Source organism: Panthera tigris, chromosome B3 (assembly GCF_018350195.1).
Source record: "Panthera tigris isolate Pti1 chromosome B3, P.tigris_Pti1_mat1.1, whole genome shotgun sequence".
In the NCBI taxonomy this organism is placed as follows: domain Eukaryota; kingdom Metazoa; phylum Chordata; class Mammalia; order Carnivora; family Felidae; genus Panthera; species Panthera tigris.
In genome coordinates, this window is record NC_056665.1 from 62,376,226 (window position 1) to 62,390,600 (window position 14,375).

Here is a 14,375-nt window from a genome sequence, read left to right on the forward strand (position 1 = left end):
GAAACATTTTATTTACTAGATGATTGGGTTACCACACAAGGCTGGAACTCAGGAACAGCCAGGCAGAAGAGATGCATAGGGCATAGAGCAAAGAGTGGGGAAAGGAAGTGAGGCTCCCATGGCCTGAGCTTGCTACTCTCCCCAGACCTCCACGTGTTCACCAACCTGGAAGGTCCTTAACTTCCTAGCTAGCCTCTCCAAATGTTACTCTTCCTTCAATCTTTATTCTACCTCCTCCATCAAGCCTTCTTCCACCAAATTAGCCCAGGGTTAATTATTAGAGTACACAACTCTATCACACAACCCTGTTAGTAAAGTATTGCTGCTTGTTATTTAACTTACATGTCACCAGCACGTTGTCTTACCAAATAGATTACAAGCATCTTTGAGGTTAAGAATGCCATGCTGAGTTAAAGTTTCCTATAGCATCCAGCAAAGTGGAGGGTACAGATCACAATTTGCTGAGTTAATATAACATATATGAATTCATCCAGGCTCCAGATCAAACACCCAGAACACCTCCACATGTACAAAAGGCAGATGGAGCAGAGGTTGGAGGGAACGGGCAAAGGCAAGAGTGCAGAAACGCCATTTGGGAGTGCAAAGAACAGTGAGGTGAAAGCCCCTTGGGAGCCCAAGCTACGAGTAAATGGGGTTTCTGTGCTGGGAAAGATGAGTAACAGCCACTGAGTTACATTCCTAGGTGTTAACTAGGGAGGGCTGACAAGGAGGTAAGGATCCCACAGCTGAGTTTCCCCTCCTCTCCTTCCAAGAAGTAGAACTTTTTTTTTTTGGCCAGAAATGCCAATTTCAAATTATTGGGATAAACAATCTTTTAAACTGTCAACATTTTGAAAATGGGTAGAATATTCAGTCCTTATCACTGGTGAGAATTATGTAACTGGGTTTCCCCTTCATAATTTTTGGGACATAACCAACTGTGTGAATGTTTTTGTATGAAGGCAAAGAAATTTAGCCATCCCTGAAAGTTAGGGTGGGGGTGTTACTTGCTTTGATTGGGTGGCAGACTCAATGCTCAAGAGTAGGTGGGAGTTTGGTGAAGAAACTGGGAGATGCAGGAAAAAAAATGGAAGATAGCCGGGAGGCGTGGGCGGCTCAGTTGGTTAAGTGTTTGACTTCACTCAGGTCATGATCTCATGGTTCATGGGTTCGAGCCCCGCGTAGGACTCTGTGCTAACAGCTCAGAGCCTGGAGCCTGCTTCAATTCTTGCTCTCCCTCTCTCTGTCCCTCCCCTACTCACGCTCTATCTCAAAAATGAAATTAACATTAAAGAAAAGTAAATACACATTAAAAAAAAAAAAAAAAAGGAAGACAGTCAAAGCCAAAGTCTGCCTCGATCAACTAAGAAATGAAAATAGCTGTGCCTTTAGTAAGCCAGCAGGGAAGCCTGCCACGGACTTCAGCTGACTAAGGATCCACGGGGCCAGGTCCAGGACTGGCTGTGCAAACAGCAGTCCGTGACCGTGCTTAAGAATATAGGGAAGACACAGGCAGCTAGTGACACATGCCTGGTGGATGGAGTCTGGCACCCACTGCTCTAAAAGGGCACACCCTCAGAAGGCTACTGCTCCTGGAAGACGGCAGGGCTAGCCACAAGGCACTTAAGTAGAAGAAAAATATTCTGGGTTAAATCAGTGTCTTGACTGTGTTAACTAGATTAGCTCAAGAGTGTTCAGTGGACATACTTAAATTAAAAGGCTATTTCCATTTCTCAGTGTGTAGTCCGGACAGTTATAGAAATATTTATTTTAAAAGTAGCACTTCGTAAAAATCACCAAAACCAAACCCCAAAAACGGAAGTGATTTAGATTAAAAGCTCCAAGGTGTACGGTTTCAGGTAGGTGTTATTGCTATCTATACCTTCACCCCCATTTATTAAGCCATCTTAAGTAACTTCAAGTTCAATGATTTACAATGAGGTATAGAGCCCAACCGGGATGAGACAGAATGTGTTCCAAGTTAGAAAGTCTAGCATGGCTTCTCAGTGATGTCTCCTGTGGAGCATCTGTGCTCCTCTGTACAATTAAGGCTTTCTTCCTACACATCTGAATGTTACCTTTGGGATCCTCTGACTATGACTGATTTGGTCTGATTCTAATGGCTTGCTGCTTTGTTGCGTAGAAGGTTGATCCAAGCTTCCAGGCACCCCCTCTTTGTAGGCCTCAGTTACGTACATGTGAGGTTCAGGAGAGCCAACCAATCTGAAAGGCTGGGAACACTTGTTTAAGGAGGAACCGCCATTCCGGCATCAACTGTCCTTAATCCTACTGCAGAAACTGTTTTCATTCTGGGGATGGTGAGTCCTAGAAGGTCATGGCCAAGAAGCAGATGTCCTAAGTGGCTTCCTCTGAGAGTTTAACCCCAAGAGGGAGCCAGCTGGTCTGCTTTTCATCACATTTCCAATAGCTGCTCCATTTCCTCAAGGGCTGTTGTAAAATCATGCACTTGACTGTTACATAATGTCTGCTGCTCTAGGAACCGGGCCCGCTCTTCTTCTTTCATCTTCAACTTTACTTTTAAGGCCTGCATGGAAAGACATTCAAAAAGAAACAAACAAGACAAACACCCACAAAACTTTGATTCACATGGGAGACAATACCATCTCAGGACATGATACTTCTCTTCCATTGAGGAAGACCATTAGAATACTGACAGACATTGTATTTTCTACCTTAAATTTGTACATCTGTGCTCATTTTAGGGATGGTCTCTCTCCTATATCTAAAGTGGGGCCACGAAATCCTCTAGGTTCCAGTGTACTATCCCATGATTCTTCCAACCAGTCCAAAGAAGTCCAGACCCAAGAATCTGGGTTTCCTATTCCAGGTTTCCTTGAGATACCAAGTTTCCAGAGCACAGTTTGCACAGGCCCACCTCTAACTTTGAGCCATCTAGTGTTTGCACATTGCCTCAAGCCCTGTAGCTGTGAACATTTCTGCGTCGTTAGAAGAGAAAATTGGTTGAAAAAAAGTGGTGAAAACAAATGAAGTCTCAGGATTTAGTTAAGAGTAACGCATCAATGTTGGTTTTTTAATGTTGATAAATGTACTACAATAATATATGGTGTTAACATTAAGGGAATGGAATTCTCTGTATTATCTTTGTAACTCTTCGGTAAATCCATTATCATTAAAAAGTGGTTTGTTAAAGATAAATAAATAGGTAAATAAGAAAGAGTCCTCCACAGATCCACCTACTGTGGTAGGAAATGGTAATCCTGACTCGGGGTGACATCTGTCTCTCACCTGTAGCTCCTCCATCTGTTTTTTGGCTGTTTCATTAAAAAGCTTCAGCTCATCTTGCAAAGTTTCCAGTAGCAACTAAAAGGAAAGTACAGTGTGATAACAAATCTTTATTGATAGGTGAAACTTGCTTTATATAAACTAATCTCTTTATATAAAATGAAAGTTGGTTAGATGATTGCTAACAAGCCTTCCCTTAGCTCAGTCATCTATTGAGTGCCCCACTTGTGGCAGGCTCTCTAGTGGGCACCCCGGAGGAACTCAATCCACAGGATGGACAGATCACCCCACTTCCGGGTGCTCTATGTTACACAGCCAATGTGGTCCAAACACAGTAGCCACCGGAGAGGTGACTACTAGCCTGTGGGACTGGAGGAAGGCTTCCATCTCGAGTATTCTATTATTCTAATATGACCACTGATCTTCCTGGTGAAGAAGTCAGAGAAGCTCAAAAGACTTAACCCTGAACAACTACCTTCCTACTTTGGGAGAGAACCAAAGAGAAGCCGATTTTAATTCAGGCTGCACCTTTCCATCATACAGTTCTCAGTAAATGGGTAAGGGGAGAAATTTGGTAAAGTGGAGAACAGAAAAACCAGAAAGTTCTCTCTACAGGTTCATCCTATTATGTGTCTCAAAGTAGCATATTTTCAACTCAGGCTCACTCATATCTGTAAGCACAAAATTGCCTTCCAAGTAAAATATGCTTTTCGAGTACATATCCACGGCTCTCTTCCACTATCATGGAAAACAAAGGCTGCTTCCTGGGGTTTGCTGGGCACATGGCAGAGACTTTCTTAGCTGTGCAGAGACCCGTGGTCCCTTGGCCCCCACATACTCACACCCATGCCCTCACCATAGAGTCCGTGTGATCTGTGGTGGCTTCTTGCCGTGACGCCAGGGTCTCACTGCCTAAAACTGATACAAACAACAGAGTCAGCTTGCTTAGGGAACTGCACCTTAAACAGAAATAAAAACCCCTCCATGGACAAGTATAGGAATACTCATGAGGGAAACTTCTCTGAGTGTCTGGTCCCTGACTGTCTCCTGAGTTTTCACCTTGGCAGGGTCACCTACACCCACCCTCCGAGCTTTATTTTACCTCCCTCTGTTCTAGTTTTGGATATGGTCAAAAGTTCAATCTGCTTTCTCTTCAGCTCAGCAGAAAATCTGTCTAGAGAAAATGCAAAGGTTGGATTTTTCTGTTTCATTGACAATACAAAAAACTATTTTTAAAAGCTTTTCCGGCTTTCTGCCTGTGGATGCTGCCTTTAAGCATCCTTAAAGTCTCCCCTCCGCTCCGCTGTCCACAGCTCCCAGCTCCACACCGCTGTCATGTCTAAGTCAGAGTATCCCAAAGAGCCTAAAAAGCCACGGAAGCTTTTCATCAGAGGTTTGAGCTTTGAGACAATGGATGAGAGTCTGAGGAGCCATTCTGAGCAATGGGGAATGCTCACGGACTGTGTGGCAATGACAGACCCAAACACCAAGCGCTCCAGAGGCTTTGGGTTTGTCACGTAGGCCACTGTGGAAGAGACAGATGCAGCCATGACTGCAAGGCCACACAAGGTTGGATGGAAGAGCTGTAGAACCAAAGAGGCTGTCTCGAGAGAAGCTTCTCAAACACCTGGTCCCCACTTAACTGTGGAAAAGATTTTTGTCGGTGGCATTAAAGAAGACACTGAAGAACATCATCTAAGAGATTATTTTGAACAGTACGGGAAAACTGAAGTGATTGAAATCATGACTCACCGAGGCAGTGGCAAAAAGAGAGAGGCTTTGCTTTTGTAACATTTGATGACCATGACTCTAGACAAGATCGTCATTCAAAAAATACCATACTGTGAATGGCCACAACTGTAAAGTAAGGAAAGTTTCATCTAAGTAAGAGATGGCTAGTGCTTCCTCCAGCCAAAGAGGTCGAAGTGGTTCTGGAAACTTTGGTGGTGGTCGTGGAGGTGTTCTTGGTGGGAATGACAACTTTGGCTGTGGAGGAAACTTCAGTGGGTGAGGTGGCTTTGGTGGCAGTCGAGGTGATGGTGGATGGTGGCAGTGGGGATAGCTATAACGGATTTGGTATCGATGGAAGCAACTTTGGAGGTGGCGGAAGCTATAATGATTTTGGCAATTACAACAGTCAGTCTTCAAATTCTGGAGGCAGAAGCTCTGGCCCCTACGGTGGTGGAGGCCAATACTTTGCCAAACCACAAAACCAAAGTGGCTATGATGGTTCCAGCAACAGCAGTAGCTATGGCAGTGGCAGAAGGTTTTAATTACTGCCAGGAAACAAAGCTTAGCAGGAGGGGAGAGCCACAGAAGTGACAGGGAAGCTACAGGTTACAACAGATTTGTGAACTCAGCCAAGCACAGTGGTGGCAGGGCCTAGCTGCTACAAAGAAGACATTTATTAGACAATACTCGTGTGTATGGACAAAAACTCGAGGATTGTATTTGTGACTAATTGTTTAACATAGGTGATTTTAGTTTTTGTTCTGTGGAAAGTGTAAAGCATTCCAACAAAGGGTTTTAATGTAGATTTTTTTTTTGCACCCATGCTGTTGATTGCTAAATGTAATAGTCTGATCACGATGCTGAATAAATGTGTCTTTTTAAAAAAAAAAAAAATCTTTTCAGGCTTAATAAATTATTATTTTTGGTAAAAGTAGTGCACATATATCGCAAATTAAAATTATACAAAAACATATACGGTGATTATAAAGAATATATACTAAAATGCACAGGTTAATCAGCAGCATTCAAAGCCAGTGTCCCTGAATTCAAAGAAGCCTGGGCCCCTTTACCTGGTATTCTCAGGCTCCTCAACTCAGTCTGAGTACAGTCTTTCAGCAATTCCTTTTTCTATGCCCCTCTTTGCTACAGACTCTGCTTTCTAGGGACAGGGTCAGAATAGAAATCACATTTAAGGGGCATCCGGGTGGTTCAGTGGGTTAAGTGTCCAACTTCAGCTCGGGTCATGATCTCACAGTTCTTGAGTTCGAGCCCCACGTCAGGCTCTGTGCTGACTGCTCGGAGCCTGGCTCTTGCTTGGGATTCTGTGTCTCCCTCTCTCTCTGCCCCTCCCCCACTCATGTGCTGTCTGCCTGTCTTTCTCTCTCTCTTTCAAAAATAAACAAATATTAAAAAAAAAAGTCACATTTAACTATTGTGATTCTGCTGATCAGCCAGGTTTAGGAACTCTTGAAATAGTGTCACCTCTATCTTTTCCCACCTGGGAAATTTACCCTGTTTGCTATCTGCCTTGAAAGAAATGTGGGGCACCTGGGTGGCTCAGCTGGTTAGCATCCGACTTCAGCTCAGGTCATGATCTCTCATGTTCGTGAGTTCAAGCCCACGTCGGGCTCTGTGCTGACAGCTCAGAGCCTAGAGCCTAATTTGGATTCTGGGTCTCCCCCTCTCTCTGCCCCTCACCTGCTTGCGCTGTGTGTGTGTTTCTCTCTCAAAAATAAATAAACGTAAAAAAAAAGTTTTTAAATTAAAAAAAAGAAAGAAATGAAATATTTCTGATCTATTTGCAAGATCATACTTGTTAGCATCAAATGAATGGCACAAAGTGTTCAGATAAGAGATAATCCTCTCTCTACAACTATCTGAAATTCTGTTGGTTTAAGTCAACATCACAAGGGAACAAAGGAAAGCTTCTCCAGGGGTGCCTGGCTGGCTCAGTCGGTAGAGGATATGACTCTTGATGTCTGGGTTATAAGCTCAAGCCACACATTGGGTGCAGAGATGACTTAAAAACAAAAAGAAAAAAATCTTTAAAAAAAGAAAGAAAAACTCCTCCAAATCTTCAGGGTTTTGCTAAGCAACCCCTGCACTAAATGGACCAGCTGATGCCATGCCGGACTCCTGACAGCCAGTCCACAATCAGCCCAGGAGGCGGCAGGTGCACTGACTCCTCTGAAGGCAACTGTGTACCGTCTCTTACCTGGGTTGAGGCCCTTGCTCTCCAAAATTGCCAAACAGTTATCCTGAAACTTCTCCAGCAGCTCCACCTTTTGGGTCAGGTCCTTCAGTTCTCCCTATCGGGGTGCCATGCAGACAGATGAGGCCTGTTCCACTCTGTGGGGGTGGTTTTGCTGCCCTTACTCTTGGACAGCCACAGCCCACACCCGGTGTCTTCCCCTTCTGCCCTTGGGCACCTGGGCATTGCAAGCTTGCTCCCACCCAATGGGCCGTCTCTCGGGATTCCATGCATTCCCCAGTGCAGTGATGACAGAGGTCTGGTGGGTCTCTCACCTGAGTTTCAGTCAACTTCTGGTGCAGCTGCTTGTTGACGGCCTCTAAGAGCTGGTTCTTATCCTTGAGCTCTTCCTCTGATTTCTGCTTGCTCAGTGGCTTGTAGCTGTAATGATAATTGTGCTTGTATGAAGCAGTGGAGGGGTTAAAATGGGTTATAGGGTCACACAAACAGGAGTTCGAATCTTGGCTTCATTATCTAATAGTTTATGACCTTCAGTAAGCTACATAACCTCTCTGAGGCTTGGTTTCCTCATTTCTAGAATTAGGGTAATACCCACATCTCATAACATTATTGTGAAAAAGGAGAGAGAATACATGTAATAATTCTTAGCACAGCTACAGATACACAGTAAATACCTAATAAATATTAGCCATTATGATCAATATCAACCTCTCTTTTTGATGCCCTCAGAGTCCTTCTTGAATAGTACTTTATCTTCATAAATTTTTTAAGGTTTTATTATTTACTTTTTTTTTTTGGTTATTTATTTTGAGAGAGACAGAGAGAGAGCATGGGGGAGGGGCAGAGAGAAGGAGACAGAGAATCCCAAGCAGGCTCCATGCCATCAGCACGGAGCCCAACATTGGGCTTGATCTCAGAACCATGAGATCATTACCTAAGCCAAAATCAAGAGTCACGCCCAACTGACTGAGCCACCCAGGCTTCCCTGTACTTTTTAGAGAGAGAGAGCACAAGCGGGGGAGAAGGGCAGAGGGTGAGACAGACAGAATCCTGAGCAGGCTCTACAGTCAGCACAGAGCCCAACGTGGGGCTTGATCCCATGACCCTGGGATCATGACTTCAGCCAAAATCAAGAGTCGGATGCTCAGCCGACTGAGCCACCCAGGTGCCCTAAAAATTTTATTTTTAAGTAATCTCCACACCCAACATGGGGCTCGAACTCAAAACCCTGAGATCAAGAGTCGCATTGTTCTACTAACTAAGCTGGCCATGTGCTCCTATCTTCAGAACTTTTAAGACATACCCAAATCTATTATAGATTTGGAATTAGAACCTATCTGGAATTAGATTTGGAATCAGAACCTATTTCTACAAACTTTCCAGCTTGCACTATTTCTGTCTTCAGGACTGCAAAACATCCAAGCTAGCCTCAAACAGAGAGATGGATCCTTCCCCAGGATTCTAACACCACCACCATCACCTCCATCTCAAAGTCACTAACCACATGCAGTGCCTCCTATCCTGAAGGCTCACGCTCCTATTGATGGGCTATCTAGCTGGGTTTGATTTCCAATTAGCAGTGGTCCTGGCATGGAGCCCAGAAAGCTCGTCTGGTTCTCAAGATGGTAGCATCACTGATCCTTGCCCTGACAGTGGTTCTCAAACTTGGCTGTGCTTCATCCCTGAAAGTTCCACTCAACTTTCTGGGATGGCACCCAGACTATAACACATTACAAGAACCCATGAGCGATTCTGAGGTACGCGACTGAGATCCACCACCCCAAAATAGTGGCCAGCTTTCATTTACCCCGATGCTCACCTTTTTCTGATGTTCCTCCTAAAGGCAGTGTCTGCAGCTTTCACCTGCCTAGAGGAGCAAAAACAAAGAAACCGGATGTTAACTAGTCTCATTGTGGTGATCATTTTGCAACATACACAAATACCTAATCATTATATTGTACACCTGAAACTAATATAATGTGTGTTAACATACCTCAATTAAAAAAGGAAACAACAGAGAAATCAGAGACTTGTGGCATTGTTACATGTGTGGTAAACAAGGCAGAACAAAGAGCTTGGTTTTCTGAGGAAAGAACCAGAGATTCCATAGAATGCAAACAGCAGACGCTTGAGAAGCTCTGAGGGTCCTTGCACTTTTGTCTCAGCCCAGACTATTAATAGGGAATGGGCTCCTCTCCTGACCACCTCGACCACCCGACAGACCTGCTGCTGCTCAAAACGGTGTAATTATCTCATGTCAACCTTGCTTCTATGGGAACTGAGAAGAGGGAGGGGCACACACTTCCCTGGGCTGGACTGTGCTCAGACCAGCAACCTAGGCTAGCAAGCAGCCCCACCCACTCCGACCACCACTTAGGGCTGGTGTTTGGCCACAGTACTGCTGTCTGCACACTCAGAGCAAGTGGTGAGAGAGGAAAGAGTACCTCTTATCTTAACCCTTGCTGGGCCTCTTCAGAACTGATCGACTGCTTTGGGTCACTGACTCCCGCTGCCCTGTGCTCTCAAAAACCCTACTTTCTAAATCTTGATGCTGAGTAATTTCTAGCAAGAGGTTCTCACTGGATACCAATGCTCTGACTCTCACCCGTTCTCTCGTCTTGGTTTGATGATTTTTGTAACATCGTTCTCTGCACCTCCTGAATGAAGCCTGGAAACATCCACTTCTTTGGACTTCACTGGTAAGAGGCTCTTCGAAGGGGCTCGAGTTTGTGTGTCTGCAAAGGAAAGCAAGCGGGTGAAGACTCAAGCACCATGACCCAATAGCTGCGACTCTATAACAAACAGTTCTGTTCCAGGTCGTCGGACACTTGGATTTTCATTCTGGCCAACCACAACTCGTGGAGATCAATTCAGAAGAATAAGAGTTCGAGAATAATCGGGGATGGAAACTAAAACTCTTCGAATGTGACAGTGCAATGTGTTTGAGGACAGCCAAAAGCTTGATGGTGCAGCAAAGTGAACGGCCAGAGGGCACAGATGTGAAAGTGGAGGCTGATACAAGCAAAGAGCCAAATGCGAGCCAGTGTGGCCGTCAGCAGGGCAAAACACAGCTGAATCCTTCATCCATCTCCAGTGGAATCGAACCACCTTGTTAAGCTCCTAAGCATTCAGTTTGCTCTCCCAAGGCTACACTCAAGCTGCTATGAGGTTCTCTTTGAACTGCCACACACTTGTTTTGACCAGTCTCCCTAAATACTCTGAGATGTCTTTGTGTCCCTAGCGCCTAGAGAGTATCCAGCATATTAACAGGGGTTTGGTACCCGCTTGCAGAACATATAGAACACTTCAGAACTTCACACTTGATGATATTTCATACACCATTTCTGAATGATTTCCTCTAGTCTTCTCCCCTGCCCGCCACTTTTTTTTTTTTTAACTTCTTAATGTTTATTTATTGTTGAGAGAGAGAGGGAGGGAGGGAGTGAGCAAGCATGTGCAAGAGGGGGGCAGGGGGCAGAGAGAGAGGGGGACACAGCATCCTAAGCAGACTCCAGGCTCCGAGCTGTCAGCACACAGCACAGAGCCTGACATGGGGCTCGAACTCATGAATCGTGAGATCATGTCTTGAGCTGAAAGTTGGGCGCTTAACCCACTGAGCCACCCAGGTGCCCCTTCTTTCCCCTTTTCATGATGATTGCCTTTACTTCAGCCCTTTTGTTTATTCATTAAGTGTAGAGGTTCCCTAGTTGACATTCTGTTCCAATCTTGCTAGGGTACTGCCAGATAACCTGAGAAGTGGCCCTGCCATGACACGCTTCTGCCCCAGAGAGGAGCATTTCCCCCTAGTCCCTATGCCAGCCCTCCACCACACAGTCTTTTCACCATTTATAGACCACAGCAAGTTCAAGTAACATGTTCTGGAGTTACACGCTGCCTCTCCACCTCTCCCCCCACGGATTTTCTAATTTAAACCAACTTTCACTTTGCTCAGTGTAAAATGGCTCCTTCAGCTTGACCTAAATTAAGGGCTGTAACAAATCAAGTTGAAGAAACGAGGTACAAAGCACTGGATCACAGGCATTAGGAAACTGGTATCTGTATTTGACACAGATTTTGTTGTGATGACTTTAGCTGCACAATAGTTTGGAATAAATATGATTTCTCAGGCTGACAAATGATTTCATTTATAGGTACACTCACTGGGCACTTATACCCTATATTCCATTCTCGTGCCCACAAAGCAAAGATTAAAATGGTTCTTTTTGAGACTCTTAAAAACTGAGAACAAACTGAGGGCTGATGGGGGGTGGGAGGGAGGGGAGGGTGGAGGATGGGTATTGAGGAGGGCACCTTTTGGGATGAGCACTGGGTGTTGTATGGAAACCAATTTGACGATAAACTTCATATGTTGAAAAAAAAAAGGTTCTTTTTGAAGTCTCTGAAGTACGCATGTTTTTATTTATTTGTTTTTATTTATTTTTTAAAGTAGGCTCCATGCCCAATGTGGGGCTTGAACTCAGAACTGAGCTCAAGAGTCACTTGCTTTACCAAGTAAGCCAGCCAGGTGCCCCAGGTCTTTGTCTGAAGTAAAAGGTAATCCTGGGGGAACATCCTATTTCAGGTATGAAGTTCTACACGGTAACAAATATATCCCATGAGAAAGGGTCTTAATAGTAAATTGATCAAAATTAACAACTCTTCGTTGACTGGAAGCAGATCCAATAATCCGTACTTGCTAGAACCTAAGGGCTGCATTGTAGGAAAAATTTAGCAGGATTTAACAAAGACTGTCTTCTTGAAATGAGAGACGCTAAGGAGGGGAACTGGGTGGCTGGTGTCAAGGAAGTGAGACTCGTTCTTCACCGCAGATTGTTTTCTAACTTTGGATTTTTAACATGTGTATGTTACCTAGTTGGAAAACTAAAACTTAGAAACGAGTCGATGCCCAAAATCAAAACAAAAAACCTAGGAGATCGCCTTAAAACGTTAAACTGTTTTGGTCATATATGATCATAAAGCTGGGACAGGGACAGAAAACTGAGATGAAAACTCCCAACTTGTCTGGGGAGAGCCCGTCATTTTCCACCCAAGGATGGTCACTGTTCTCCAAGGGAAAGGCAGGGTAAAGGGGCCAGGCTCCAGCTCCCCCAGAGACTCCTAGTCCTGCTGAAGCCAGGTTACCATTTAGGTGTTCTGAGGCCACATGAGACTAACAAAAACCTTTAAGCCTTTGGAGACAAGCCTGTTTACCTCACAGATCAATCCTGTTACTGCTCACCCACCAGTGGCAGTCTCCTGGAAACGAGTCTTAATAAAGCTGTTTCAAAATCTCCCACAACAGGTTCTGATGTTTGAAGTCTATTATATGCTACGCTCTCCAGATTACTCAACTGGACAACTGCAGATTGTAGGAGATGACTTCCAACCACAAGCCCAGTAACACAAAGCAGGATGTCAAAGGAATCAAAAATTGTTTTTAATCCTCTCTTCTCCCAAGGTTGTGGAAAACTCCAGCTAGGCCTGGCCCCTCTCCCTCATTTTACCCAACAAACACTGAGAACATACTACATAAGAGACACTGTGCAGTTACAAATGTGAACTAGACGTGGGTGAACCCTGGGGCCTCTAAGAATCAGACTCTCCTCTCTTCTCCCAGGTAACAAATCGGGTCCAGCCAGATAGCCCAACTCTGGAAACAAAACGAGCAATTGCTTAACAAGGGATTCCTAGCTTGAGGAAATAAATTGTGGAACAATCAGCAATTTAGCCAGGTTTCGGGGGAGTTAGCAGGTTGTCAGAGCCAATGGAATGCCCTCCCCCTTTCCCGGCCACCGATCTAAGCCCTCATACTCCTAGGCTAGACCACCTCCGCGAGTCCGCAGGGCGGCGTTGATACCCACCTGCCGGCAGGCCGCTGCTCTGCACAGCGGGGGGCTGCAGGGTGTACACTGTCTTAACCACGCTGGTCATCGTAACGAGGCGGCAAGGCTGGGCCCTGGAAGGTGCGAATCGAATGTTAGCCTGCGGTGGGCCAGGGGGCCCAAGCAGGTGGAAGGCCCCGGGAGAGGGCGACCTGGCCTGTCCGGGCCCGGGTAAGAAGTCGGGAGAAAGAAAATTCTCCATTCCCAGTCCATCCCGCCCGCCTCCGACATCCAGCCCCGTCTCTCGCCCCGGGACAACCGAACCCAGGCGCCTGTAGCTCCTACTCGCAGCCCTCGTCGCTCTGGTTCAAAAGCTGCTCCGCAGTAACTGCCGCACCAGCAACCCGGTCTGCCGCCTGGCTTTCAAATGGAAACTTCCGGTGGCCGGGCGGGAGGGCGTGCGGTGTGCTCCCTGTAGGCGGCCATGTTGTACGTCTATCAGTGCCCTGGGCCACGCCTTTGGGGGCTGCCATGCTGTACGGCAGGTCAAAAGAATGGCCGGAGCCTGGGCTCCTAGGCTTTGGGTGTTGGAGCCCCCAGGTCTGGGCAGGGGAGGGAAGTGGTGCACTCTGCGGGCCTGGAAGGAGCAATGAGCTGTGGGCGTCATATTCCTGGCTTGAGACGCAAATGCGGTCACGTTTAGAGTCCATGTCACAATCCTTCTCTTTATTTGGTCCATGATTGTTAGGGAGATTGCAATGCTGATTGGGACAGCGCAGAGCATTTGGATAGGCAGAGAGTGGTGAGTGGTAGGTGACGTTTAAAGAGGATCTGTGGACAGAAATACCTCAGGCACTTGCCCTCAGTCCTAACTTTAATAACACATGGAGATTCCCGGCCCGTTTTTAAAAAAAGTAAGCTCTACACCCAACCTGGGGCTTGAACTCATGACCCTGAGATCAAGAGCCATATTCTCTACCAACTGGACCAGGCAGGTACCCCAACACTTGCCCAGATTTTAAGAAGAGATTCAGAGCTACTCCTAGAGAATAGGGGAGGGTACTCAAGCTCTTAAAGCACTCATTCATTTCGCTCAATAAATATTTATTGAACATTTGCTGTGTGCCAGACCGTTCTTCTAACAGGACAGATGGGGGTGGGGCAACAAATACCCAGACTGACTGGCTCTGCCCTCCTGGAGTTTACAATATAGAAAATGATAAACAAATAATCACACAAACACTAGTTACACCTCAATTAAGTGGGGGAAGAAAACCAAATAAATACATATTTACCAACTGTAGTAAAACTATGAAGGAAAAGCACAATGTACAATTGATGTGGGA

The 14,375-nt window shown here is 45.5% G+C and overlaps 1 protein-coding gene and 1 pseudogene across 1 annotated transcript; one reads left to right on the forward strand and one right to left on the reverse strand.

Moving 5' to 3' along the window:
* Positions 1 to 1,750: 1,750 nt before the first annotated feature.
* KNSTRN (kinetochore localized astrin (SPAG5) binding protein) lies at positions 1,751 to 13,683 on the reverse strand. Its single transcript, XM_042989154.1, has 10 exons — positions 13,375 to 13,683; positions 13,069 to 13,163; positions 9,813 to 9,942; positions 9,027 to 9,074; positions 7,522 to 7,627; positions 7,211 to 7,304; positions 4,367 to 4,438; positions 4,121 to 4,182; positions 3,268 to 3,342; positions 1,751 to 2,545 (listed from the first exon to the last, which is right to left on the reverse strand). The coding sequence occupies exons 1-10, from the start codon at positions 13,560 to 13,562 to the stop codon at positions 2,414 to 2,416; spliced, it is 1,002 nt and encodes a 333-aa protein (XP_042845088.1). The 5' UTR covers positions 13,563 to 13,683; the 3' UTR covers positions 1,751 to 2,413.
* On the forward strand, positions 4,598 to 5,537 carry LOC122239240 (annotated as a pseudogene).
* Positions 13,684 to 14,375: the final 692 nt, after the last annotated feature.

Excerpts from the sequence above, each read along its gene's own strand:
- KNSTRN (XM_042989154.1), bottom strand. The coding sequence starts at position 13,562 with ATGGCAGCCCCCAAAGGCGTGGCCCAGGGCACTGATAGACGTACAACA. Across the intron at positions 9,943-13,068 it reads GAGCAGCGGCCTGCCGGCAG|ACACACAAACTCGAGCCCCT; the intron begins GTGGGTATCAAC and ends TTTCCTTTGCAG. Across the intron at positions 7,305-7,521 it reads AGAAGTTGACTGAAACTCAG|GGAGAACTGAAGGACCTGAC; the intron begins GTGAGAGACCCA and ends GCACCCCGATAG.